Here is a 25,821-nt window from a genome sequence, read left to right as displayed (position 1 = left end):
ACTTGTATCTGAAGTAAAATAAAGCTTCATTTTGTAACGTTTTGTATTGCAGTCTGTTTTCTTCTAATCTGACTGAAACCTGATATGAATAACAGGCAGCAGAAATAATGAGAAAACAACTGTATGTTTTTCTTTTTAATAACATCTTCCACTCATTTTATTATTTAAAACTATCTTTATTTTGCTTTTAAGTATTGTTATGCAAACTCTCAAATGTTAGTTACTGAGATACTTGACTTTAAAAACATCACCAGTGAAATAATAATTTCCATCACCAGTTCAATAACTTCTTTAGACTGAAAGAGAAAAGAATCATTCTTAGAACTTGCATTTAAATTATTCATTTAAAAGATTTAATACAATGGGTAAAAGGGCAAAATATTAAATCATTAGAAAAAAGGCAGCTTAGGATAGGTATAACTGGTTACATGTGCCAAAGTCTATAAAGTTTCTGTCATAGTCTGAAGAACAGGGTTTACTTGATATCACACAGGAGTGCCACTCCTCTCAGTATCCAGTGATCTGGAGATACAATTGTCCTTAAATAAATCACAGTGATGTAGGTCAGATCCGTCCTCCTGGGTTTCTTGTAAATAGGACAAACATAGAGTTTGGGATCCTTGGGACCAATTGTGTTAACAGCAAATATGTGCACCACAGGGAGTATTGTGAAGAGAATCTTTGGTGTAGGTTCAGTGAGTTTACTATTACGTCTGTCCCAGCCTGCTCCATCCAAGTACAGTCCGTAAATATAAACCCCTTCCTGTGTGGAGAGTGAGCAGATATGTTATGCATATATGTTATCTGGTTTAACTTATGAATAATGAATGAATAATTAATTTAAACCTCTCAAAATAAGCATGTGTATTATAGTTAGAAGGATAATGTGATTGAAATGAATGGAGATTAGTTAGTTGAGTAAGTGACTTCACCAAATAGAAGATACTACCTAACATTCATTCTGAAGTACCTTACATAAATGGTAAAAATATATGCCATAATTATTCCATGGCTGAAGAATAGATACATTTTGATAGGTGCACCTTTGTCCCATTATTTAGCAAATAGCACAGATGTTTTCAATTTCAGTTCAACACAGAACCCAAGAGATAGTTAGTGTAGTTTAGTGTGAATATTTGAACATTTCTTTAATAAAACTTATATTTATAAGCTGCAAAAGAGAAAGTAAGAATCCTCACATTTTCTGTGATTTGTATTTAACTTGTAAAATGGATAAAAACTGTGAGGCGAATACAGTGTCAACTTTTCTTCTAGCCATTTGAAATGCCTTAAGTATGAAAAAATATATATTAAATACAGAATTTAATACAAAAATATCTTCATATGTCATACATACAGCAGGGGGTGTTGTGATTTCTTCTTTAGATTGCTTTAAAACTTCATTATGTATTGTAACTGTATCTAACGCCCAGCCTTTATGTGCTCGAGTTGCTTCTTGTCTCATTGCTGTCAGGAAGCCTGAAAAGTCAAGCCACAGGATTTAGTGAAAGTCATCTGAGCAAAAGAACTGAAAAAACCTAGTGGACACTCCCTAGGCTACTAGACTGGACCCAAATGTGGGGTATCTGCTCTTGGCTTGTTGGGGATAGGCAGAATTTAGGCACTGGCTCTGGGCCTTTAGGGACATACATCAGGTATGGACCCTATGTTTGACACCCCTCTTGGCAGTGAGGCTCTGCCTAGGTCTTGAAACTAGTGCCAGTTCTCTCAAGCCTCCGCAGTAGCTGTTGCATGCTCACAAAGTTCCACCAAAGCTATGGACCCTTTGGTTTACTATTTCCCTCTTCGGGAACTATTGGACAGAATAAGCAAATAACATACAGATTCTACAAATGAATTTCTAAACACACACAATTTACTCTTAGATAGCACAAAAGCACAGATCTATGGAAAAACAACCTGGATTCCTGGAGGTGTTGACAGATGGCATGCAGTTAAGGGCAATCATAGATCTCATATTCAAATGACAGCATCTTTGGACAGCTTGGATACTTTAAATCCTTGGCACCTCAGGCTGAAAGGAAATGAAAAAGGAGCCTGATCTCCTCATGGATTTTGTACGCTTGATGTAAATCTTCAGTGCTTTTTTGATATTTAGGGTGCACCACTGCTTTTTGGCTGGGTGCTGTTTCCGTGGGCAGAATGAAGGAAGTCATAGGGTCAAAGGGATGGGTGGTTACAACTTTCAACACCAATGGTAGGTCCCACTTAGGGAAGATCACTTTGACCAATGGTCTGTCCAGTCTGATTGCTCTGAGAAATCTGGATACCTGATGATTCTACCAAGAAGCCCAAGGATCCTGCAAAGAGTACACTACTTAGGGCTAATACCTGGTGTGTTATGGTGCTGGGCTGAAGGCCTTTATCTGCACCTCCCTGAAGAAAGTCCAGAGTGGCCAGAATTCCAGGATCCCTTGGATCAGTGTTGTTCTCTTGGCACCAGAGACTGAACTTGGTCCATAGGTTTTTAGCATGTAAATTCTCCTGGATGAGAGCAGCATCCTGATCACTTTGAAAGATACGCCAAGTGCAACTAACACTTTCCTTTCAATAGCAGGACAATCTGAGACTGAATGCAGGACAGGCCTTGGAAAAAACATGTTTGATATTATAATCTAACTGTGGTTCCATCTTGAATTCTATCAGATAAGAGAACCAGGGTCTCCTTGGCCAGTATGAAGCTACCACTATCACCCTTGCTTTTTCTCACCTTACATTTTGGATCATCTTCCCTAGGAGAGGGAAGGGCAGGAAGGCATATAGCAGGCCTTGCAGCCATCTGTGCAACAAAGCATTTGTCCCCATGGACTAAGAGTTTGTTTCCCAGGTGAAGACTTCTGGCCATTTTGCATTCTTGCATTTGGCAAAGAAGGTTGATAGGGGAGACCAAACGTCTGAGAGATCAAAGTAAAGACTTCTGGTTCAGGCATTACTCCAAGTAGTTGATTTTGCGTCTGCCTTTTGTTTCTGTTCTCTCTTTATGTGTCTCACCTTTAAGGAAGGGAGAGTCTTGTTTACCCATTCCATTGTCTCCACTATTTCTGCATGTAGAGCTATGCTCCTTGTTCCCTCTTGGTTGTTTATGTATGCAACCATGGACATGTTGTCTGGTTGGACCAAGATGGGATTGCCCTGTAGGCAGCTTTGGAATCTTAGCAGAGCTAGTTTGACAGCTGTGACCTCCAAGAACTTGATGTTGTGGTTCCTTTCCTGGAGCTCCAGATACTCAGCATTGTGCTGGGTCCCAGAAGTGCTCCCCATTCCTTCAGACTGGTGTGTGTTGTGACAACCTGCAAACCTGGAAAGCATATGGGACATTCTGTGGAACTGTCCATCATCTTAGGGGATCCAGCATCAGGTTGGGAACCAGCACCTGGTGTTGCATTCACTCCGGGGAATGATCCTTGTGATGAGCTATATAAACCCTACACTGGAATAGAAAGGGTAAAGGAGCAGTTTGGGCCCATGTGGCTCCACCCTGCCACACCTGCAGAGTCGGTCCAGTTGGAGGGGGAGCTTAAAAGAGAGCCAGATAGCTCAGAAGGGGGCAGATAGGATAGGTCCTACCTTGGGAGTTCCTGAGAAAGGGCCCAGCTGAAGCCCAACTGCAGGAGTGAAGTCTACAAGTAACAGCTACCCCAGCCCCTAGGGGAGGACCAGCCATTCCCTAAGCCCTAGGGAACCCTTCACTCCATTGTCTGGTGAATCATTTGTGAGGCTTTCTGACCAGAACCTGGACTGGGTGGGTAAGTGGCAGGAAGTGACCAAAGGAAGCAGTTCTGAAGCACTCCTGGGTGTTTGATATCACTGCCTTTCATAGGGCTCCTGGGTTGGAGCCTAGTTGGGAGGGATGGCCTGGCCTCTCCTACCAATTCACTTCCTGCAAAGGGCCCCTGAGCTAAGGGGGATAGAGACACTGTAAGCTCTGAGACAGGGTGTGCAGCCCTCAGAACCCTGTCTATAAGCTGAAGGCTCTTTTGTTTGGGATGTTGGACTTACATATTTTGTTGGACTGTTATCCCACCAACACCAGAAAGGGGCAGACTCCACTGGTGACCTGGCCAGAGGGCTGAGTTACTGTCTACTGGAAAGGAGACCACCACTGTGCCAGAGCCACCACCTGCAGAGGACTCTAGAGATGGAGGAGAATCATGATCCAGCACCTAATCATGATTTGGTACCACTGGTAAGTGCAGCTCCTCACAGTCCCACACTCTCAGAAGAAAGGCCGGAACACACTTTGTTAGGATATATTTCAGAGTAGCAGCCGTGTTAGTCTGTATTCGCAAAAAGAAAAGGAGTACTTGTGGCACCTTAGAGACTAACAAATTTATTAGAGCATAAGCTTTCGTGAGCTACAGCTCACTTCATCGGATGAAGTGAGCTGTAGCTCACGAAAGCTTATGCTCTAATAAATTTGTTAGTCTCTAAGGTGCCACTAGTACTCCTTTTCTTTTTGTTAGGATATAGATATTCAGGCCTGTCTGGAAAGGTCTATACTCTAAGAATTTAGGTGTATTCTTATCACTTGGCTAGTTATAGAGGTATAAAAGAAAGAATCAAAATCACTGTCTGCCGGTGTAAGAGCCTTCTCTTACTGTGACAGTCTGAGGCGCTATGCTTAGGCTAAGGCCTTTGGCTAAGCAACAGAGGCAGCCATAAGCTGGAAAGCGACTGGTCACATCCTCACATTCCAAACTAGTCACATTGAAATAAGGTGCTATTGGGCTGTTAGGAATATAGTCCTTTCCTGATAATGTCTATCGCCTCCAGAGAAAGGGAAGTGCCTAGAAAATATAAAAGGAAACTTAGTTTGATAGCATCCTGTCTGGCAAGAACTCATTTATCAATAGCTGGGATGTGAAATCCTCATTTCTTTGTTGTTCTATCACTGTAGTCCCCATTTCCCTATTGTTTGTCTGTATAATCTCTGTCTGGTTCTGTGATTGTTTCTGTCTGCTGTATAATTAATTTTGCTGGGTATAAACTAATTAAGGTGGTGGGATATAATTGGTTAAATAGTCATGTTACAATATGTTAGGATTGGTTAGTTAAATTTCAGTAAAATGATTGGTTAAGGTGTAGCTAAGCAGAACTCAAGTTTTACTATGTAGTCTGCAGTCAATCAGAAAGTATGTGTGTGTGGGGGGGGAAATGGGAACAGGGAATGGGGGTGGGGAAATTGGAATCATGTTTAGCTAAGAGCAGGAATGGGAACGGGGACACAGATAAGGCTCTGTGGTGTCAGAGCTGGGAAGGGGGACACTAAGGAAGGAAACTGGAATCATGCTTGCTGGAAGTTCACTCCAATAAACACCGAATTGTTTGCACCTTTGGACTTTGGCTATTGTTGCTCTCTGTTCATGCGAGAAGGACCAGGGAAGTAAGTGGGTGAAGGAATTAGCCCCCTAACACACTTGATATGTGATCTTACCCACGTGGAGACTCATATGCATGAGACCAGAAGGCCTAATGTCTAAAGATATTGAGCTATGTTTGGCTTCATTCACTTGTCCATTCATATTAAATCCTGGATCTTCTGGAATCAATCTAGTGATGGGTAGATCTTTGTCACCAAAGTGTCTGTCTCCATTCCCAGGTGAATTACATTTGTCAGGTGAATCAGAGAGCTTTTCCTTGTGTTACTGCAAAGCCATGCACATGGAGGAGATTCAGAATCTGGATTGTGGCAGTGTGTGCCTTACTGTGACTATTACCAGTCACCTAAGACTCTGGGTGGAGAGGGGAGAATAGAAAATGTATCTAGGTTTCCTTGGAAGCTTCTGCTCCAGATTCCCCCCTCCTGTCCAGGGTACTTAGTTCCTTCTTGGATACCCTGGGTGTTGGTAGCAACCAATGGACTGCTGTGATGGCTTTGACAGTGAGAGAGTTGAAGCCTCTCTGTCGTCTCAGCTATTAATTTCTCGAATGTTTCCATCAATAGCTCCTCAGCTGTAAGTCTGGATGCACTGTCACGGGTGTATCATGACATCCTAATAGCTACCAAGTTAGAATCCATTGCTCATCACAAATCATATCAAGGCTCTGACTAAGAAAGAACCTGCACCATCTCACTCCAAGCAAGGATCATACCTTTGGAAGATGAGCTGCTTGTTTACCATGAAGAAAGCTTTCCTACTAAATATATGAAAATACTTTTGGTCTAAACAGGTATGGCTGTGGCTTTGAAATTGCTGCGCAGGTGCTGCAGTGAAGGCTCTGGATAGGTGTGACCACCGTGCTGCTCAGAATCCAGTACTTGCATGGCTGCGCTACCATCCCTGAAAGGGGGCAGAGAAGGCCGGAGGCTTTGAACTCTTCAGATCCAAGCCCAGGAGGAGGCCGGAAGGTTTGAAAATAAATACAAACACTTTAACTGCCTGAAAAATGGTTAAAAATAAAAAATCTAAAAGGATAGGAGTGAAGCAAACCACCACTTGACTGCTGCCATGGAAGCAGAAGATCTGGCAGGAAGCTGGAGGAGAGAGCGTATGGCTAGCACAAGCTGTGCAGCAGTTCTGAACTGCCTCCAGAAACTGTAGACAATAGTTCATACATATCAGAATTGTGGGAGACGTTGGGCTGAAGAAAAGGCTACAAGAACTGGATATGGCCTGGAGAAAGGGGAGTAAAAAAAGATATCAAAACCATTGCCCTGAGTTCCTAAAAGGATGGCAGTGTTGTCAAAGGTTACTAAGAATGGAAGAACGGGGAAAAGTTTGGGAGGAAAGATGAAAACTTTTAGCCATGTTTGGTTTATACTGCCAGTGAGACAGCTACATGGAGATGTCATAGAGGCAGGTTGAAATGCAGCCAGAATAAAGGAAGAAAAGGTCAACAGTCCAGAAAAATAGATTTGTGAATCACTGGCTTAGAGATAGCAGTCAAACCTGTGAGAATGGATAAGATTACCTAGACAGAAGAAAAGGTTACTCACCTTGCACAGTAATTGTGGTTCTTTGAGATGTGTGTCCCTATGGGTGCTCCACTCCAGGTGTATTTGCACCCCCTGTGCCTCAGATTGGAGATTTTAGGGAGCAGTATCCATTTGGCCTGACATGTGCTCTCCCAGTCTCATGCCCTTCATCAGGGCTAGATAGAACTGTGCAGGCAATCCACCCTGAGTTCCTTCTCTATCACAGAGCTCATTGGTAATAACTCCGAAGCAGACGGGAGGAGGGTGGGTAGTGGAGCACGCACAGGGACACACATCATCTGTAAATTAATTAGTGCACAGTTAATGCACAAGATGAGTAACCTTTTCTTCTTCTTCGAGTAGTGTGTCTATGGGTGCTCCACTGTAGGTGACTGCAGCAGTGCCCCTAATAGAGGGTGGGGCTTCTGAGTCAAGTTTAGGATTGAGGATAAAACAGTGGAGCCAACTATGGCATCGGATGCTGAGTCGTGGGTGACTGAATAATGTTCAGCAAATGTATGAGCAGAAGTCGAAGTCACTGCTCTGCATATTTCTGCGACTGGTATGTCCTTGAGGAAGGCTATGGAAGTGGAGAGAGATCTCGTGGAGTGAGTTCAAACTCTAGAGGGAGGTTGAAGGTTGTGAGTGTAATAGCAATGGGTAATGCAGTCCGATATCCATCTAGAGAGTCTTTGTTGAGCCCTGGTCTATACTGGGGGCGGGGGGAATCGATCTAAGTTACGCAACTTCAGCTACATGAATAATGTAGCTGAAGTCAACGTACTTAGATCAACTTACTGTGGTGTCATCACCACGGTGAGTCGACTGCAGCCGCTCCCTTGTCGAGTCCGCCTGCGCCTCTCGCGGCGATGGAGTACAGGGGTTGACAGGAGAGTGCTCAGGGATCGATTTATCGCATCTAGACTAGACACAATAAATCGATCCCCGCTGGATCGATTGCTGCCCGCCGATTCAGCGGGTAATGTAGACATACCCTCAGAAATGAGGATCCCTTTGATCTGCCCGCAATGGAGAGAAATAGTATGGGAGATTTCCTGAAGGGTTTACTCCTAGCCAAATAGAAGGCTAATGCTCTCCTGCCATCAAGTGTATGTAAAGCCATCTCCCTTTTGTCCTGGTGCAGTTTCAGAAAAAAGTCTGGAAGGTGGATACGCTGATGTATATGGAAGTCTGAAGATAATTTTGGTGGGAACTTGGGGTGCAGTCGTAATTTAACTTTGTCTTTGCTATTAGAGCACCTATCTCTCCCACTCTCTGAGCAGACGAAATGGACACTAGGAATGCAGTTTTCGTCGAGAGGTGTAGAAGAGAGCAGGTGGCCAGGAGTTCAGAGGGAAGCCTCATAAGACACTTGAGGACATGGCTGAGGTCCCATGCCAGAGTAGGGCACCAGATTTGTGGGAAGAGGTTACTCATATCCTTGAGAAACCTTGTTATAGCATGGGCCAAAACAGAATAACGATCTATCTTACGATGGAAAGTTGTGATGGCTGTGAGAGGCACTGTTATGGAGTTTAGCAATAATCCTGACCCTTTTAGTTCTAGGATGTACTCTAACACAAGCAGTAGTAGAAAGGATGTAGGAGTAATGTGTCTTGAGTCACACCAGAGTTGGAATCTCTTCCACTTTTGAATATACGTGTGATGAGTAGTTTGTTTCCTGCTACGTAGCAGCACCATTTTTAAATCCTCAGAACAGGTCATTTCCTACCTTTAGAACTATTGAGGAGCCACACCTGGAGTCAGAGAACCTGTAGATGGGGTGCTGGATCCGACCAGCATCCTGAGAAAGGAGATGAGGAACAGGCTGGAGAGTGATTGGTAGGCAAGTCGCCAGTTGAGTAAGGTATGGAAACCATGTTGTCTTGAACACATGCGAGCTATAAGTATAACTCTGACTCTTTCTTTTCTTGTCTTGAGAAGAACCTTGGATTTTAGAGGAATTGGTGGAAAGGCATAGAAGAGACCTGTGTTCCAGTGTAGAAGAAAGGCATCTCAAAGAGAGTGATGACTCAGGCCAGCCCTGAAGCAGAACTGGGAGCACTTCTTGTTTCTGGCTTCAGCGAATAAGTCTATCTTTGGGACTCCCCAACGTAGATATATGCTGTGTTATGGAGTTTAGCAATAATCCTGACCCTTTTAGTTCTAGGATGTACTCTAACACAAGCAGTAGTAGAAAGGATGTAGGAGTAATGTGTCTTGAGTCACACCAGAGTTGGAATCTCTTCCACTTTTGAATATACGTGTGATGAGTAGTTTGTTTCCTGCTACGTAGCAGCACCATTTTTAAATCCTCAGAACAGGTCATTTCCTACCTTTAGAACTATTGAGGAGCCACACCTGGAGTCAGAGAACCTGTAGATGGGGTGCTGGATCCGACCAGCATCCTGAGAAAGGAGATGAGGAACAGGCTGGAGAGTGATTGGTAGGCAAGTCGCCAGTTGAGTAAGGTATGGAAACCATGTTGTCTTGAACACATGCGAGCTATAAGTATAACTCTGACTCTTTCTTTTCTTGTCTTGAGAAGAACCTTGGATTTTAGAGGAATTGGTGGAAAGGCATAGAAGAGACCTGTGTTCCAGTGTAGAAGAAAGGCATCTCAAAGAGAGTGATGACTCAGGCCAGCCCTGAAGCAGAACTGGGAGCACTTCTTGTTTCTGGCTTCAGCGAATAAGTCTATCTTTGGGACTCCCCAACGTAGATATATGCTGTGAAGAATGGTAGAGTATATTTCCCATTCATGATCCTGGGAAATTTCCTGTTGAAAGCGTCTGCTGTAGTATTCTCTATGTCCAGGAGGTAAGCTGCTGAGATGTTGCTGTGGTAGCAGATATACCAATTCTAGAGTTTCACTGCCTCAGCCCAAAGGGAAGGTGATCTTACTCCTCCCTGGTGGTTTATGTTTGCCATAATCTTTATATGTTGCCCCGATCAGTGGTAGGAAATGTGTACAGGCATTCCTGACTGCTCTGAGTTCCAGTAAATTGATATCCAGTAATGTGGATTCAAGTGGGGACCATTTGCCTTAAATAGCATGGGTGTCCAGGTGGGCTCCCTATCCAAATAGGGATGTATTTGTTGTCAATATTAACATTGCAGTTGGCTGAGTGAAGGGAACACCTGCACAGACATTGTGAGGGTCTTTCCACCAGTCGAGGGAGGTATTGACTGACAAGGGCATCGATAAAAGTTTAAGCTGTGTGTGCTTGTATGTACACTGTACTGAGCCATCCTTGAAGGGAGTGTATGTGGAGTCTTACGTGACTTATTAAAAAGGTGCCCACTTCCACGTGTCCCAGCAGTTGAAGACAGTTTCTGACTGAGGTCTGGTCTGATCTGTTGAGATTAAGTTGTCTAAGGTACTGAACCTGTGTGAGGTAAGGAAAGCTTTGGCCTCTACTGCAGCTAGGTAGGCCCCTATGGATAAATGGAGTTAATGTGGACTTTTGGATGTTTAATTGTAGTCCCAGTTGAAGAAATAGGTCCATAGTCTTTCGTGTGACCCTCAAATCATCATCAAAGTGTGCTTTGAGCAGGCAATCAGCTAAATATAGGAATATCGTAATTACTTGTTTGCAAATGTGTACCAGTGCCACAGAAAAGATCTTTGAGAACACTCTGGGTGAGGATGATGGACAGAATGGGCGCACCTTGTTGTGAAAGTGGTCTTGTCCGAGAGTGACTCTTAGAAACCTTCTGTAGGATGAGTGGATTGTGATATCAAAGTAAGCATCTTATAGGTCGAGGGCCAAGAACCAGTCCCCCTGGCCTAGAGATGGGATTATTGTTGCCAAAGTAACCATCTTAAAGCATTGTATCTGAAAGGCTAACACTCATTAATACGTATGTAAGATCTTAACCACAGTCTCTATTAAGAGCTTTTCACATAGGCCCAAATTCCACAGCTTGGTCAGAGGCCTGGGGCCTAGCTAACAATGAACAATATATGGCTAAAGAAAAGCTGGGTGAACAGGAGACAACCTTGCTTTGTTTTAACTAGATAAGCAGAGTCAGCATAACACCAGATGGTGAGTAGTAATTGGGTGTCCTTATCATGAGTTACAGGCACACAATGCACTGAGAGGAGCCTCAAAGTCTACTCCCCGGTGCAGGAAGGAGATACAGACAAACTCCCCAAATGCCAACCAGAGTTCAGGGAGAGGCCTAACATGTCAGTATGAGATATGACATCCTCCCTTGCACAGACATATCCTCCCTTACAGATGCCGCTTCTAGTTTTCAGAAACAAAATGGTGAACCCTAAGATAATATCTATTGCCATGTGCTTTTTACTGTCTTTTTGCTTTAAACCCCCAGGAATGTACCTGTTGGCCAATTGGAAGAACTACCTCATTCCTATAGACCCCAAAAAATCAGGATTTAACCTACACATTGCAATAGGAAAAATTTGAGGGAAAACACCTGTGTATTAGCAACATGTTAACCTGAGCGATGGGCAGAGCCATTATGTAATCTTTTAGACTATTGGTTTATTGTGCTAATCTTGTCTTGCTGCTAGAAGGGGCTCGGGAACTCCCTCCCCATCTCTTCTCTCCGCCCATAAGCACCCTATATAATCAATTGTAATCAATTGTTTAGCAGTCTCACTGAGCCTGATAAGCAAAGTGACACTCCGCCAATGCTCTGCGTAATAAACCCTTGTGCTTGACTCTACACAGTGTCCATTTCTGTTCCTTCAGATGGCAACGAGGATGGGATGCAAGTTTGTGAACTGATTGGGAGTCAGAGACTGACATCCAAAGAGAGGTGAGTATGTTGAGTTTACCACCTCATTAGGCTAGGGATAGAAGTCTCTCATCCCTTTTAGACACATTTTGCTCCTGCTTTTTAAAATTTAAGTGAAAAGGAACCTAGACACGTGTAATCCAAGCATAGGGGTTAAAAAAGGGTACCAATTGGGAAGGGCGACAAGTATCAGAGGGTTATATACTGTTTAACTAAGGGGTGTGTTATGGAGGACTTGGACAAACCACCAGCAAGCGATTAGCCGTGAGTTAAGCCCAGAACTGGCTGGGTACGTGAGCGGTAGGCAGTGCAAACTGGTGGTCCCACTTCCTCATTGCACATAACATTGCAAATCCTGACAGAGCACCCCCCATCAAGCATGTGACATATATACCCGAATAGTACGAGTTTCCATCAAGGCCAGCAATTGTGTGTGAATTGAGACCACAGTGTTCAAGGGGGGAGAAGGGGGAAGGGATGTACATCCCCTCTGGGGAGGAGGCAATTGAGGAGGCCAGGATATCTGTGCCATCTGGGATTTACTATAGCTCCTTTTTTTGTGCAAGTGTGTAAACTTCCAGCGAGTGCAAAGTGGCTCCGGAATTTTTTTAGTGTATGGAGGGATTCATCTGCCTTTTCTGCAGATAATTTGGATGCTTTGAAAGGAAGGTCCTCCACAGTGGACTGGATCTCCCTTGGAAAGCCAGAAAGATAAAGCCAGGAAGCTCCTGCAGCACTGCTGCTGTTGAGATGGAGCAGGCAGCTGTGTCAGTGGCATCTAGTGAAGCTTGCAACAATGTCCTCGCAAGAAGTTGACCAATAGAGGACAGGATATCAAGATTTATGAAGTGGTTGAAGATACAAATAGCCACTGAGAAGTCAAGAAAAGATTTGTCCCTGGTGGAATATTTACATAATAGGGTTTCATTACTACTGTTTATTTATGTAATATTGCAAATGTATGTGGCACTTTACAAATCAGAGAGTAAAATATATTACCTGACTCAAAGAGTTTACATTGTAAGACTGGTAGCTTAGAATGAAAGAGAGAGGATTCCACCTCCTACCTATAATGAACCAATCTGATCTAGATTAACAAAACAAGCCAACAAATATTTCTCTACAATGTACAAAACTGGTTCCCTCACAATGTACTCATATCTGGTTTGGCTACTGTGCAGTTGCTAAATTACCTGTTGCGGCAGAATGCAACTCTCCAGTACTTGCAACTTGCAGTTTAAAATTAGATGAAATGTTACAAGTCATAAGGAAATCAGGAAATAAAAATATATTTTCTTTAGAAGCTATGTTATCAATTTTTGTTACATTAGGTCCATAACCCAGACTCCTGAACTGAAGAAAACAACTACTCATTATTTCATCATTTTTCATCTACTACATTAAATTACATATGTAGTGAAATGTATCAAATTGTGATTAAACATAATACACTGTACTATAAACATTAGCAAAATCCTGACAGTACATACCTTGTGGATTAAAGAATCCAGTCATCCAAAACACATTTGGTCTCCCTTCAAATATCCAGGTATGGAACTGGGTATTTCTTTCCAGGAGTTCAGTAAACCAGAATCCAAGTGTTGAAGAATCCCAAGATACCCTTTTCCACAGCTGAGGAATTCGAGCATCATACATATTATCAAGTGCATCTCTCAAATTCTGAAAAAGTGAAAATAATAATTAATGAATTACCTGTAACAACTGAAATGTGTTAGTTATAAAGTGAGTACTTTTTTTTATGAGAAAGACGCATTTACTCACCTCACTCATAATAATGGTTCCTTCTATGGCTAACTTAAGATCATTCAGACTATTTCGGAGTATTGTAATAACCTTTTGCATTCGGTCAATTTCTTGACGAAGAAAAATATTTATAGAATTAAGGTGTCCCATCTTTATTAAACGGGCTTTCACCTAAAATATAGGAAGTGTAGAGAAAACAAGTCAATTACGTTTTGAAGTTTTGCAAGTATTGTTGTATACGATAGTTTAATGCTTTTTTAGTACTGAGAAAAATAAATGATAGGCCTGTGATTTGGGATTGTGGAAACACAACCCAGTGGGATTTTTAGAAGGAGGAAGGGGGATGCAAGGGAAGTCAGTAAATATTTTTATTGACTCCATCTTTTTCTAAGAGATTCAGTTTCTGACAAAAAATAATCAAGGATCTTGTAACAGGTCCTTAGATGGCTGAGTTAGCATCAAGATATGATTTGTTAGATCTGCAAAGCAGAAAGTTAGGCAAAAAGGCCCTGGTGAAATTTGAGGAAGGGGAACATTTGTGACAGTGAAAGTAAGCAAGGACAGTGAAGCACATGGGTTCATACAGTCCAATAGCTGAAACCATGACTGAAGAGAAGGTTACTCACCTTGTGCAGTAACTGAGGTTCTTCAAGATGGTTGTCCCTGTGGGTGCTCCACTTTAGCTGGCTTGACATCCTGCGCTTGTAATTGGAGATTTGTGTTAACAGTGCCATGCTGGATATAATCTTGGGTTTGGATTGACCCGTGACTAGCCAGTCATCCAGGCAAGGGAAGACCTGCACTCCTAGTCTCCTGAGGAATGCCGATACCACAGCCATATGTTTTGTGAACACCCGAGTGCTGCTGACAGGCCGAATGTAAGCATCAAGAACTGGTAATGCCAGTGTTTCACTATGAATATGAGGAACATTCTTTGCCCATGGTATATTGATACTTGAATGTATGCATCTCTTAAATCAAGGGTGGCATATCAGTCAACAGGATCCAGAGAGGGAATAAGGGATGGCATGGTGATCATGTGAAACTTTATCTTTTTGAGATAGTTGTTGAGCCAACACAGGCCTAAAATAGATCTGAGGGATCCCTTGGCTTTCAGGATGAGGAAATAATGGAAGTAGCAACCCTTCCCTCTTAAATTCTGTGGAAACTCCTCTGTGTCTCCAATCTGAAGGAGAGTTTGAACCTTCTGGATCTGAAATTCTTTGTGTGAGGTGTCCGTGAAGAGGGACTGGGAAGGAGGGTGGGAAAGAGGGATAGAAATAAAATGGAAGATCTATCCCACTTCCACAGTGCTTAACCCCCAACAGTCCATGGTCATATGGGACCAAGCACTGAGGAAATGGGAAAGGTTGTTTACAAACACAAGGGGTCTGGCATTCTGGGAACTGGTACAGCATCTCTGAGTGTTCCATCAAAATGCCTGCTAGGAACAAACTGGATGTCTAGGAGGGGCAGGCATTGGTGCAGAAGTAGAAGGAGGAGGTAGTCTATGCCTATAACCTCTACTCTTCTTTTTCTGCAGGTCCTGTTGGACAGCTGGAGCAGAATACTGAAGGGGTTGCTGAGACCTGAATTGCTTCCTGGAAGGGACTGGGATGTGCACCCAAGGGACTTTAATATTGCCCTCAAGGCCTTTATCCCATGGAGCTTAGCATCAGTCTGCTCCGAAAGGAGCAAGGATCCCTCCAAGTGATGCAAGTGATCCCTCCAAGTCCCTGCCCAGTCTGTTGGACCTCCAGCAGGAGCCCAGAGGACTGTAACCAGGAGCTCCTATGCATGGCCACTGAGAAAGCCATAAGCCTGGCTGCTGAGCCAACCACATCCACAGAAGCTTGTAGTGAGGCCCTTTCCGCTGACTTTCCCTCATCCACTAGTGAGGAAACTCCTGCCTAGCATCCTCTTGGGGCATGTTTTTAAATTTTAGCATGGAGTTCCAAAGGTTCGAGTCATACTAGCCCAAAAGTGCATGCTGGTTTGCAATCCTGAGCTGGAATCCCACAACAGAACAAACTTTCCTATCAAACATGCCTAACTTTTTTGAATCTTTTCATTTCAGGGTTGTGCCCAAATGTCCCAGGCTTTTTCTCTCTCATTGGTAGCAGACACTACCAGGGGGAAAGAGGGAAAGGTGTAAAGGGATGAGAGTAAAGGAACTCATAACTTTGAGCAGGTGCATAATACTTGTGCTCGGCCCTTTTTGAAGTTGGGGAAAGGGATGCAGGAGTCTGCCATAGACCCTTAATTGAGTCCATAATGGTCTCATTGAAAGGCATGGCCACTCTTGAAGGACCTGCAGTGACTAAAATATCAATCAGGAAATGAGAGGATTCTTTTACTTCCTCCACTTGTATGTATATCCTTAAGGAAACCCTCTAACAATTCCTGGTGCACCTTATAGTCATGTGGGGGAGGCAACATGTTCCCCCTCTACCCCACCCCGAGACTGCTTCTTTAAGGGAAGAGGAAGAGGAGGCCAGCACTGCCTGTGGATGTCCTTCCTCCCTTTCTTGATTTGCAGGGTCCTGTTAAGCTGACTCTTGCTGTCCAGTACTTGGCTCAGTACCAAAGTCAGCGACAGTTGCTACCTGGTGGGTAGGTGTGCACGCCATTGCAATGCCACTAAATAGGAGTGCTTGGAATAGGATCTGGAAATAGGCTCAAAGCCCCCTGAATTCCAAAAGGCCGCTGGATAGGCATACGCACCCAGTGACCTCCTGGCCAACCGCTTGATGGTACTCCTGTGACCAGATCCATGAAAGGGTGGAAACTTCTGGAGGAGGTGTAGTGGGAGTGGCTCTGAGAACAGGAAATGTAGGACCTGACCTCTGATTTGGAAGACAATGATTCTCTTTCCGCTGGCCCTGGAGGCACCATTCCAGATGGTGCTGGTGACTGGTAGAGAGGCCTGCAGAGAAAGCGGGCATCACAGATTTTCCCTTTGATGGTACCGAAGAATGAGCCATCAGGAGTACGTGAGGCAGGCATGGTTCTGAGTGCTGTAGGGATTCTGTTGGTTCTCCTTTGTGCACTGGCACTAACAGCGTCGACTCTTGTACTGCCAGCAATACAGGCACCGACAGAGTCAGGAGGTTTCTGGCAGCCTCAAATACTTCCAGCATGGTCAGTACCGAGATAGTATCAGTATGGTGTGATGCCACAGAGGTGGAAGGAGCTCCTTCTGGTTCCAGACTCAATGGAACATGCCTAGGCACTGGAGTCAATGGTGCCATCTTCGGTGGGACCAAAGTAGAGGAGTGCTTTACCACCACAATCTACTCCTGTCCCCATGCCTAGATTCAGTGCCAGGGATCTCCCTCTTTTGTCACTCTGCTTTTTATGCCTCTTATTAGGCACTGGGGATGGTGAGCAGTGCTGGGACTCATACATGATAGGAGGCACTTGGTGCTGAATCTGACCAACCTGGCTCAAATGGAGGGCTCAAGGCAACCTCCATGAGTAGAAACTTTAACCTGGCTTCACAGTTTTTCTTTGTGTGCAGCCTAAAGTCCCTACAAATTTGGCAACACTCCCCCAGTATGAGTTTCCTTGAGGCACTTCAAGCAACTTGAGTGCAGGTCACTCCTGGACATAACCTTAATGCAGGGCTTAAAGCCTGGTAACTAAGGCATTCCTTGGCACCAGGAATGAACTGAAATCCTCAGATGGGGTAAAAACTGAACTAACTAAACTATTTACAATAAAATACAGGAGAACACAGTCCATTGAGAGCACTTGCAAAAGCAAGAAGAGCAGTTCCGGTGACTGTCACAGGTGATATGAAGGAAGTTATAAGTTGGGGACGCATCAATTAGAAGTAACGGAAGAGGAGAAGGACCTTGGAGTATTGGTTGGTCATAGGATGACTATGAGCTGCCAATGTGATATGGCTGTGAAAAAAGCTAATGCGGTTTTGGGATGCATCAGGAGAGGCATTTCCAGTAGGGATAAGGAGGTTTTAGTACTGTTATACAAGGCACTGGTGAATGGCACTCACCTAGAATACTGTGTGCAGTTCTGGTCTCCCATGTTTAAAAAGGATGAATTCAAACTGGAGCAGGTACAGAGAAGGGCTACTAGGATGATCCGAGGAATGGAAAACTTGTCTTATGAAAGGAGACTTAAGGAGCTTGGCTTGTTTAGCCTAACTAAAAGAAGGTTGAGGGGAGATATGATTGCTCTCTATAAATATATCAGAGGGATAAATACAGGAGAGGGAGAGGAATTATTTCAGCTCAGCACCAATGTAGACACAAGAACAAATGGGTATAAACTGGCCACCAGGAAGTTTAGACTTGAAATCAGACGAAGGTTTTTAACCATCAGAGGAGTGAAGTTTTGGAATAGCCTTCCAAGGGAAGCAGTGGGGGCAAAAGATCTATCTGGTTTTAAGATTCTACTTGATAAGTTTATGGAGGAGATGGTATGATGGGATAATGGGATTTTGGTCATTAATTGATCTTTAAATATTCAGGGTAAATAGGACTAATCCCCTGAGATGGGATATTAGATGGATGGGATCTGAGTTACTATAGAAAATTCTTTCCTGGGTATCTGGCTGGTGAATCTTGCCCATATGCTCAGGGTTTAGCTGATTGCCATATTTGGGGTCGGGAAGGAATTTTCCTCCAGGGCAGATTGGAGAGGCCCTGGAGGTTTTTCGCCTTCCTCTGTAGCATGGGGCATGGTTGACTTGAAGGAGGCTTCTCTGCTCCTTGAAGTCTTTGAACCATGATTTAAGGACTTCAATAGCTCAGACATGGGTGAGGTTTTTCATAGGAGTGGGTGGGTGAGATTCTGTGGCCTGCGCTGTGCAGGAGGTCGGACTAGATGATCAGAATGGTCCCTTCTGACCTTAGTATCTATGAATCTATGAATCTAAAACTGAGAAGGTTCGGGATTGGTTGGGTCCTTTACATCAGCACCAGCAGCACATAGCAGCAGAGGGCAGGGATGGCAGGTTTGTAGAAATTTTGGTGGTGCACAGAACCCGCTCCCCCAAAACTCTGCCCCCCACCTGCCTAAGGCTCTGGAAGGGAGTTTGGGTGGGGGAGGAGGTCTGGGGTGCAGGCCCTGGGCTGGGGCAGGGGATTGGGGTGAACGACAGGTGAGAGGTTGGTCTCTGGGATGGAGTTTTGGTGGGGGAGGGGGTCTGGGGTGCAGGCTCTGAGATGGAGTTTGGGTGCTGGGTGCAGGCTCTGGAGGTGTAGGAGGGGGTGAGGGGTGTAGACTCTGGGATGGAGCTTGGGTGTAGGCTCTGGGCTTGGGCAAGGGGTGGCGGTGTAGGAGGGGGTGAGTGGTGCAGGCTCTGGGACAGAATTTGGGTGCAGAATTGGGGATGGGGAGGGTGCAACACTTACCTGGCGCTCCTAGGCAGGGCGGGCTGGGACTCGCCATGTGCTGCTACCCCCAGGCACCATGCCGCTGCTTCCTATTGGCGGCAGGGGTACTTGGGGGCAGGGCACAGACCCACCCCACCCAAGGGCTGCATGGCAGGGCCGGTAGCCACATGGAGCGAGCAGGCAGGACACTGCTCAGCTCTGCTGCACTGCTGATGGTGAGTGGGGGCCCGGGGCTGTTTTAAATGGCCCGCAAGACATGTGGGGCAGAAGACAGGGCCGAGGGAGAGACCAGGCCTCAGACATTGCTGGAGCCGGGACCTGGGTCAGGAATATTCCTGATGCCCAGGCACCACGGGCCCATAGAACTTGTCGCCCATGGCAGAGGGCACTCAAACCACTCAGATAGGTACCATTAAGAGAAAAATTTCCAGCGACTATGTGCAGGGCATGTGCACACCCAAGAATGGAATGCACATGTGCAATCACTCGAAGAAGAAATAAAAAAAAACAGACTAGTTTACCTCATGGGGTATATAATCAGGAGGCAGTTTGTCCAGCATATCATCAGCTAATCGGAATACAATGGCTTCACGAGTTTCTCCAGCTCCACCTCCACTTTCCTTAGGTTGAATATTAGTAATGGTGTTAAGAACACTGGCTGCGGTGTTACTCTGATATCTGAGAGGAATATTAAATCATTAAGAATATTTCATAAATTACATAGCTTCTTTACAGCTAAACTTTATGCTTTGTAGAATCATAGAAGTAGAAAATGGAAAACATCTATTAGGTTATCAACTAGATTGTGAACTCCTCAGGATAGAGATTGTTTTCCAGTGCTGAGCATACTGAGCATGCGGTAGGGTAGGGGACCTTTGTGTGACCTCAGATTTCTACTCAAGGAATAGGAGGAAGAGCAGGTTCCACAAAGATATTATTCCACTCTGTTAACAAGAGGGTAAGGAGAGAGCAAAACCTTGAATCTTCTCTCTCAATGTGCTGGCTTGAAGAAGGGAAGGATTTGTGGCCAAGAATAACTGTCCTTGGGCTGTGTTATAAATATAAAGGGAAGGGTAACCACCTTTTTGTATACAGTGCTATAAAATCCCTCCTGGCCAGAGGCAAAATCCTTTCACCTGTAAAGTGTTAAGAAGCTAAGAAAACTTCGCTGGCACCTGACCCAAAATGACCAATAAGGGAACAAGATACTTTTAAATTTGGGGCAGGGGAGAGGCTTTTGTTTGTTTGTGTAATACGTTTGCCGGGAACAGATTAAGGATGCAAGCCCGTCAACTCCTGTAAAGTTAGTAAGTAATCTAGCTAAAAAATGCGTTAGGTTTTCTTTGTTTTGTCTTGTAAATTCACTGTGCTGGAGGGAATGTGTATTCCTGTTTTTGTGTCTTTTTGTAACTTAAGGTTTTGCCTAGAGAAATATTTTAAATCTGACTGCCTGTGAGATTATCTTCCGTTCTAATTTTACAGAGTGTTTCTTTTATCTTTGTTTTGTTCTTCTAATAAAGTTCTGTTTTTTAAAAATCTGATTGGGTTCTTAGGGTCCTAAGAAACCCAGGCTGGTCTGTGCTCAACTTGTTTATTCTCAAGCCTCCCCAGGAAAGGGAGTGTAAGGGCTTGGGGGGATAGCTGGGGGAAGAGGAACTCCAAGTGGTCCTTTTCCCTGCAGCATACCCTAGTCCAAGGGCAAAAAATTTGTGCCTTGGAAAAGTTTTTAACCTAAGCTGGTAAAAATAAGCTTAGGGGGTCTTTCATGCGGGTCCCCACATCTGTACCCCAGAGTTCAGAGTGAGGAAGGAACCTTAACAGGCTGCTTCTTGGGGAGTGAGGTGGGGAAGAGCTATGCATACTGTCCCCATTACACAAGGCTAGATGTAAAGGCCCGTATTAAATAGTAAATCCATTCTTTTACAAGGCACTACAGGATTGATGGTAAAAATTTCTGGATTTACAACACTGGAGATGAAAATCCCTTATCTACAGAATAGATACAGCATGTGCAGTGCTAGTGTAAGGTTATGCTTTGAGACAATATAAAGAAGTGAATAAATATATGCTATATTTGATCCAAAAAGAAGGAAGTCAATGCCAGTCCTACAACACCAGTACAGTCACACAAGTACTTTTGTTATACTGCTACATAGTCATAAGGATGTACAAGAGAGAGTCTGAATAAAACCAGTTTATTACCAAGAGGAGTCTGTCCTGGTGTTGCAGGGCTGCCATTGCCTATCCTCCAAGTCAAAAACACATGAACTTGTATACTGACTCGGAGCATAATTTACAGTTTTACAGTCAGTTTTACCGATCCACCTTCAGATGACACCCATCTCCATCCACTAGTTTGTCTCATATATAGTTATATAAGAAATGAAACTCAAGATTGTGCTGAAAGACGGATGTATGTGAAATCTCAAAGCAGCTAAGCTTTTTTAGAAATTATAACATTGGAGAAAATAGCTATAGCAGTTCAGCATAAACAGTTTGTGAATAAAATTAAAAAAGACTATAAATCAGAAAAACTAGGAGAAATTACTTGTTATTCTGCTTTTCTGAAGATATCAATTAGACAGAAATACTTACTTTTGTGTCTTAGATTCTTAGTGCAAGTTTTTAAAGAATTCTGACTCCTAAGAGTAGTGGTACAAGGTTAGCGAATGGGTCAGGATGTCATATGTCATTCCTAACAGGTTATAAGTACCACTATCCCAACATTGCAGTCAGTTCCTTTACATGCATGGAAAATGAAGCTCTTATGATGTCAATTCAAAAAATATTGTGCAGAAACTGGAATTATTAGAGACGTGTCCTCCACAAGTGCTGCACTTCAGGTGTGTATGTGCTCCCATGCACCATTGATCGACAGCTCCATGCGTCTTTGATCGGAGATTTTTTGTAGTGGTGCCTGTTTGGCCTGCGCATGCGCCTTAAACATCCTCATGCACTGTACTGTGGCTATATAGGGCTGCACAGGTGAACCGACCTCAGTTCCTTCTCTACTGCAGAATCCTGCAGAGGAAACTCTGAAGCAGAGGGCAAGGAAGGCCAGTAGTGCAGCATACACAGGGAAACACATTTCGTAGAACTCCAGTTACTGAACAATCTTTCCTTCTTCAAATAAGGTATGGCTGCTTCACTTTAGATGACTCCCAAGCAGTATTCACACAGGGAGGAGGAAGCTGAAAGGCAGAGTCTAATACTGATGACAGAACTGCATTGCCAACTGCCGCATCTGATCTAGAGGCATGAATCAAAGCATAATGCTTGGAAAAAATATGTATTGGAGTCCAGGTTGCAGCTCTGAAAATTTCAGCAACTGGAGCATCTTGAGTAATGCCATAAAAGTAGATTGAGACCAATGAGATAACACTCTAGAAGGAGGTTGAATGTTGACACAGTCATAACATGAAATAATATACCCAGAGATCCACCACAAAGGTCTTTGGGTGGAGACTGTGGATGCTTTGGATCTGTTCACAACTGAAACAGTTTGAGAGACTTTTGGAACGGGTTGGTTCTGTACAGATAAGAGGCTAATGCCTTTCTAATATCCAAGGTATGGAGGGCATTTTCCTGCTTAGTCTCATGTGATTTCAGGAAAAAACTAGGAGATGACAGTCTAGTTAACATGAAATTCAGAAGACACTTTAAGTAGAAACTTAGGATGTGGTTGTAATGTGATCTTTTCTTTGAATCATTTTGTAAAAAGGGGAATCTGTCATTAAAGCCCCCATTTCTCTGATCCACCAGGCAGAAGTGATGCCACCAAGAAAGCTGTTTTCCTGGATAGGTGCAGCAAGAAACATGTAGCTAATGGTTCGAAAGGATGTTTCTTCAGGCAATTAAGGACAAGTTTTAAGTCCCATATTGGAGTAGGCTTTCTAATCTGTGGAAAAAGATTCATCAGCCCTCAGCCCCATCCCAAGAGGGATGAATTTGATGTTATAATGATGGTAGGAGGAGCCTGAACAAAAGGGACTTCCACACAAATCTTGGAGAGGTCCTTCCACCAACTGAGTGACTCCAGAACCCAACAAGGACACCTGTTTGTCCAGACTGTGTTTGTTCTGTACACAACCTGTCCCGAGCCATCCCTGGAAGCACTAAAGGTATAACTTGTGTGTTGGGTTTTGAAGGTACAAGCTGTCATATGACCGAATAGTTGAAGACAAATTCTTGTCAAGGTTTGAGAACTTATCTAATTCTTTGAAATGAGATTTTTTTTTTAAGGGCCGTTGCTAGGTAAGGCTTGATTGTCATGGCATCTAGAGAAGCTCCTGTGAAATACTGCTATACTGGTGTCAAACTTAACTTTTTGACATTGAGTTGGAGGCCTAAACTGTGGAACAGAGGCCAGGTCATTTGTACTGCCAATAGACCTCTTGGTAAGACTGATCCCTGAGAAACCAATCATAGAGATAAAGGAAGCCAATCATGAGTTGACGTAGGTAGGCAGCAACAACCACCATGATACTTGAGAGTACCTTTGGTGCAGAGCAGAGACCAAAACAAAGCACACGATACTTGAAGTGATCATGGTTAACTCTTGTGAGAGGTATGAATTGTGACATGAAAATACATGTCCTGAAGGTCAAGAGTCATAAACTAATCCCTGGAAACTAGGGAGGGAATTATAGCTGCAAGGGTCATCATCCTGAATTTCTGCTGTTTCATGCAGTTGTTTAGATGTCTGAGTTCTAATACTGGTCTCCATCTCCAGTCTTTCTGAGGACCAGAAAGTACTTGGAATAGAAACCCTGACCCCTCTGCTGAACTGGAACTGGTTCTATGACCCGTAAATGTGCAAGAAAGCAACTGATTGTGCGAAGGGTCCCTAAAAAGGGATGGGGCGGGGGAGAATGGCAATGACAAGGATGGAATAACCAGATGTTATGGCCTCCAAAACATGTTTGTCAGACTGTATTCTTTCCCATGGAGGTTGTAAATGGGAAAGATAGTATCCAAAGGAAGGAAGGAGGGAGGATAGTGCAGCAGTAGATTCCTATGGAGTGGATGGTTCGGGCTCTCAATGAAGCCATCAAAACTGGTGGTCCTAACAGGCTCTAGTAAAACCTAATTCACAGAGAGCACCACATGTGCAGAGGTAAAGTATGTAAAATGTCCAGGAGCTTATGATGAGAGCCCTGGATCTCTTCTAGAGGGACTTGAAGTTTATCTGTGATACATTTCATCAGCTCCTGGAATTGTCTAAAATCATCTGCTATGGAAGGTGGTTATGGCACTACAGACTCACCTGGTAATGACAAGGAAATACTTGGGTGAGGTATTACTTCCCTGTCAGCCCTTGCCTCCTGCTTCTCAAAGATCTCCTCCACTGGCTCTTGTTGGCGAATTGGGAGTGAGGGCTCAGAGGAATGGGTCTGCCTATGCATCCTGTGAAAGTGACTTGGCAATCTTAGGAATTTTTGCTGGTGCATAGGGGTCCCAATAAGATCACTAGGGTGGCCCATAAGGCAAAGGAGGAGGCATCCACTGTTGGTCACCCCAGGTAGGTGGGAGACAATGTCATCTGTCCTCCATTCTCTCAGAATAGGTAGGAGAATACTGTCTTGCCTAACAGACAGGAGAACCCTGAACTGAGATCTATAAATCAGAAAATTCATTGTCAACAAATTCCGGGTGTGGGTGAGTGGGTGATAACTCTTCACCCTGACATCAGGGTAGAAGGAGGTTGACCCAGAAGATCTTGATGCGGAAAGGTAGAAGCAGTACATAATGGAAATTCTGGCTGATCTGAAACAACAAAATCATTTGAATATCTAAACTCCTGCAGTACCAATTCATGTCCCATGGAAGTTGGTGAGGAATGGATCTTATACTTGGCCAGCACATGGATGTCTCCCAAACACCGGCAACACCAAGATTGTCCGTCACTAATCAGGGTAACCTCATAGTAGGAAAGGACCATATTTCTGTTGTACAGTTGCTGCAATGGAGACATCCCTAGGACATGCAGGATTAGGGACAGCCTTGCCTCTGACTGAGTGAGCCTTAAACTGGCCATTCCCTATTTCATGCTGGCCAGGTTATAACAATTGGAAATGCATTTTGACATCTATTTTGACATCTCCCATTGTTTCTTATGACACCGATTTGCTGGGCAGTGCTGGGACTGCCCAACAAATCGGTGTCATAAGAAACAAAAGATTGGGTGGACTTTCTAAAGACTCTAATCTGCCCCAAAGAGAGCCCCAAGACCTTTTTATTATGGAGAAGGGCATGCTGGCATAGAACAAATGCAGGCCAAGTGATAAACTCATTAAGATGGAACTCCAACTTCACCTTGAAGAAAAATATCAGATTGGTCCACAGCATCACCTTATCTATCTTTATATACCAAATTTTACAAGGTAAGTCATTAGAGGCTGATGCTCACTCACTCTGCTAGTTGGAGTCTCTAAGAAAAAGATGCACCAAGAGGAGGATAAAAACCAGTGCTGAGGAGAAGTGAAAGGTTCCAGAACAGTGCTATATGCAGCTTAGGTCTCTCTAGGAATCCCTTTAGCAGCGCCAGAGTCAATGCTCATTTTCTGAGTGAGTTCTCTTTAACTCCCCCATTACAAATCCAAAGTAGTTCTCCCCAGGACTTATTTCAGCTCTGGATTGGAGTAAATCACAACTCATCTTGGTGGACTATTTATCCAGCTGTAGGGGGCCTGAATGCATTGGAGCAGGAATGGAAGAGGAAGATAGCTGCTTCTCTTCCAGCTCCTTTCCTTCTATAGATGTACCTGGATCAGTGGACTCTAAGGTGGTGTGCCATTCTCCTAGGATTCCTGTGATATTGGCACTGTGATATACTATGGTGATGGGACCATATAAAAATCACAATAGTGCATATTTGTGCCTTCAGTGACTGCACAAAATGGCTAAGAATCTGCACCTTAAAATTGAGGATAAAGAAATGTGCAAAAACAATGCTCTGAACAAAAATTCTAGACAATACTGGGTTCATAGAAC

At 43.9% G+C, this 25,821-nt stretch overlaps 1 protein-coding gene across 1 annotated transcript in view; it reads right to left on the bottom strand.

Moving 5' to 3' along the window:
* Positions 1-324: 324 nt before the first annotated feature.
* Positions 325-25,821, bottom strand: part of DNAH8 (dynein axonemal heavy chain 8) — a 617,537-nt gene continuing 592,040 nt past the window's right edge. The window contains exons 89-93 of the mRNA XM_043511607.1: positions 19,350-19,506; positions 13,487-13,639; positions 13,195-13,384; positions 1,358-1,479; positions 325-763 (exon numbers count right to left, since the gene is read on the bottom strand). Coding sequence (XP_043367542.1) covers positions 476-763; positions 1,358-1,479; positions 13,195-13,384; positions 13,487-13,639; positions 19,350-19,506 — 910 coding nt within the window. The 3' untranslated portion in view covers positions 325-475. The remainder of the gene's footprint in view (positions 764-1,357; positions 1,480-13,194; positions 13,385-13,486; positions 13,640-19,349; positions 19,507-25,821) is intronic.

The sequence above is a fragment of the Dermochelys coriacea genome, chromosome 3 (assembly GCF_009764565.3).
Source record: "Dermochelys coriacea isolate rDerCor1 chromosome 3, rDerCor1.pri.v4, whole genome shotgun sequence".
Taxonomy (NCBI): domain Eukaryota; kingdom Metazoa; phylum Chordata; order Testudines; family Dermochelyidae; genus Dermochelys; species Dermochelys coriacea.
The sequence above is the reverse complement of the archived record's forward strand: the minus strand, read 5'-3'. Positions and strand labels throughout refer to the sequence as shown.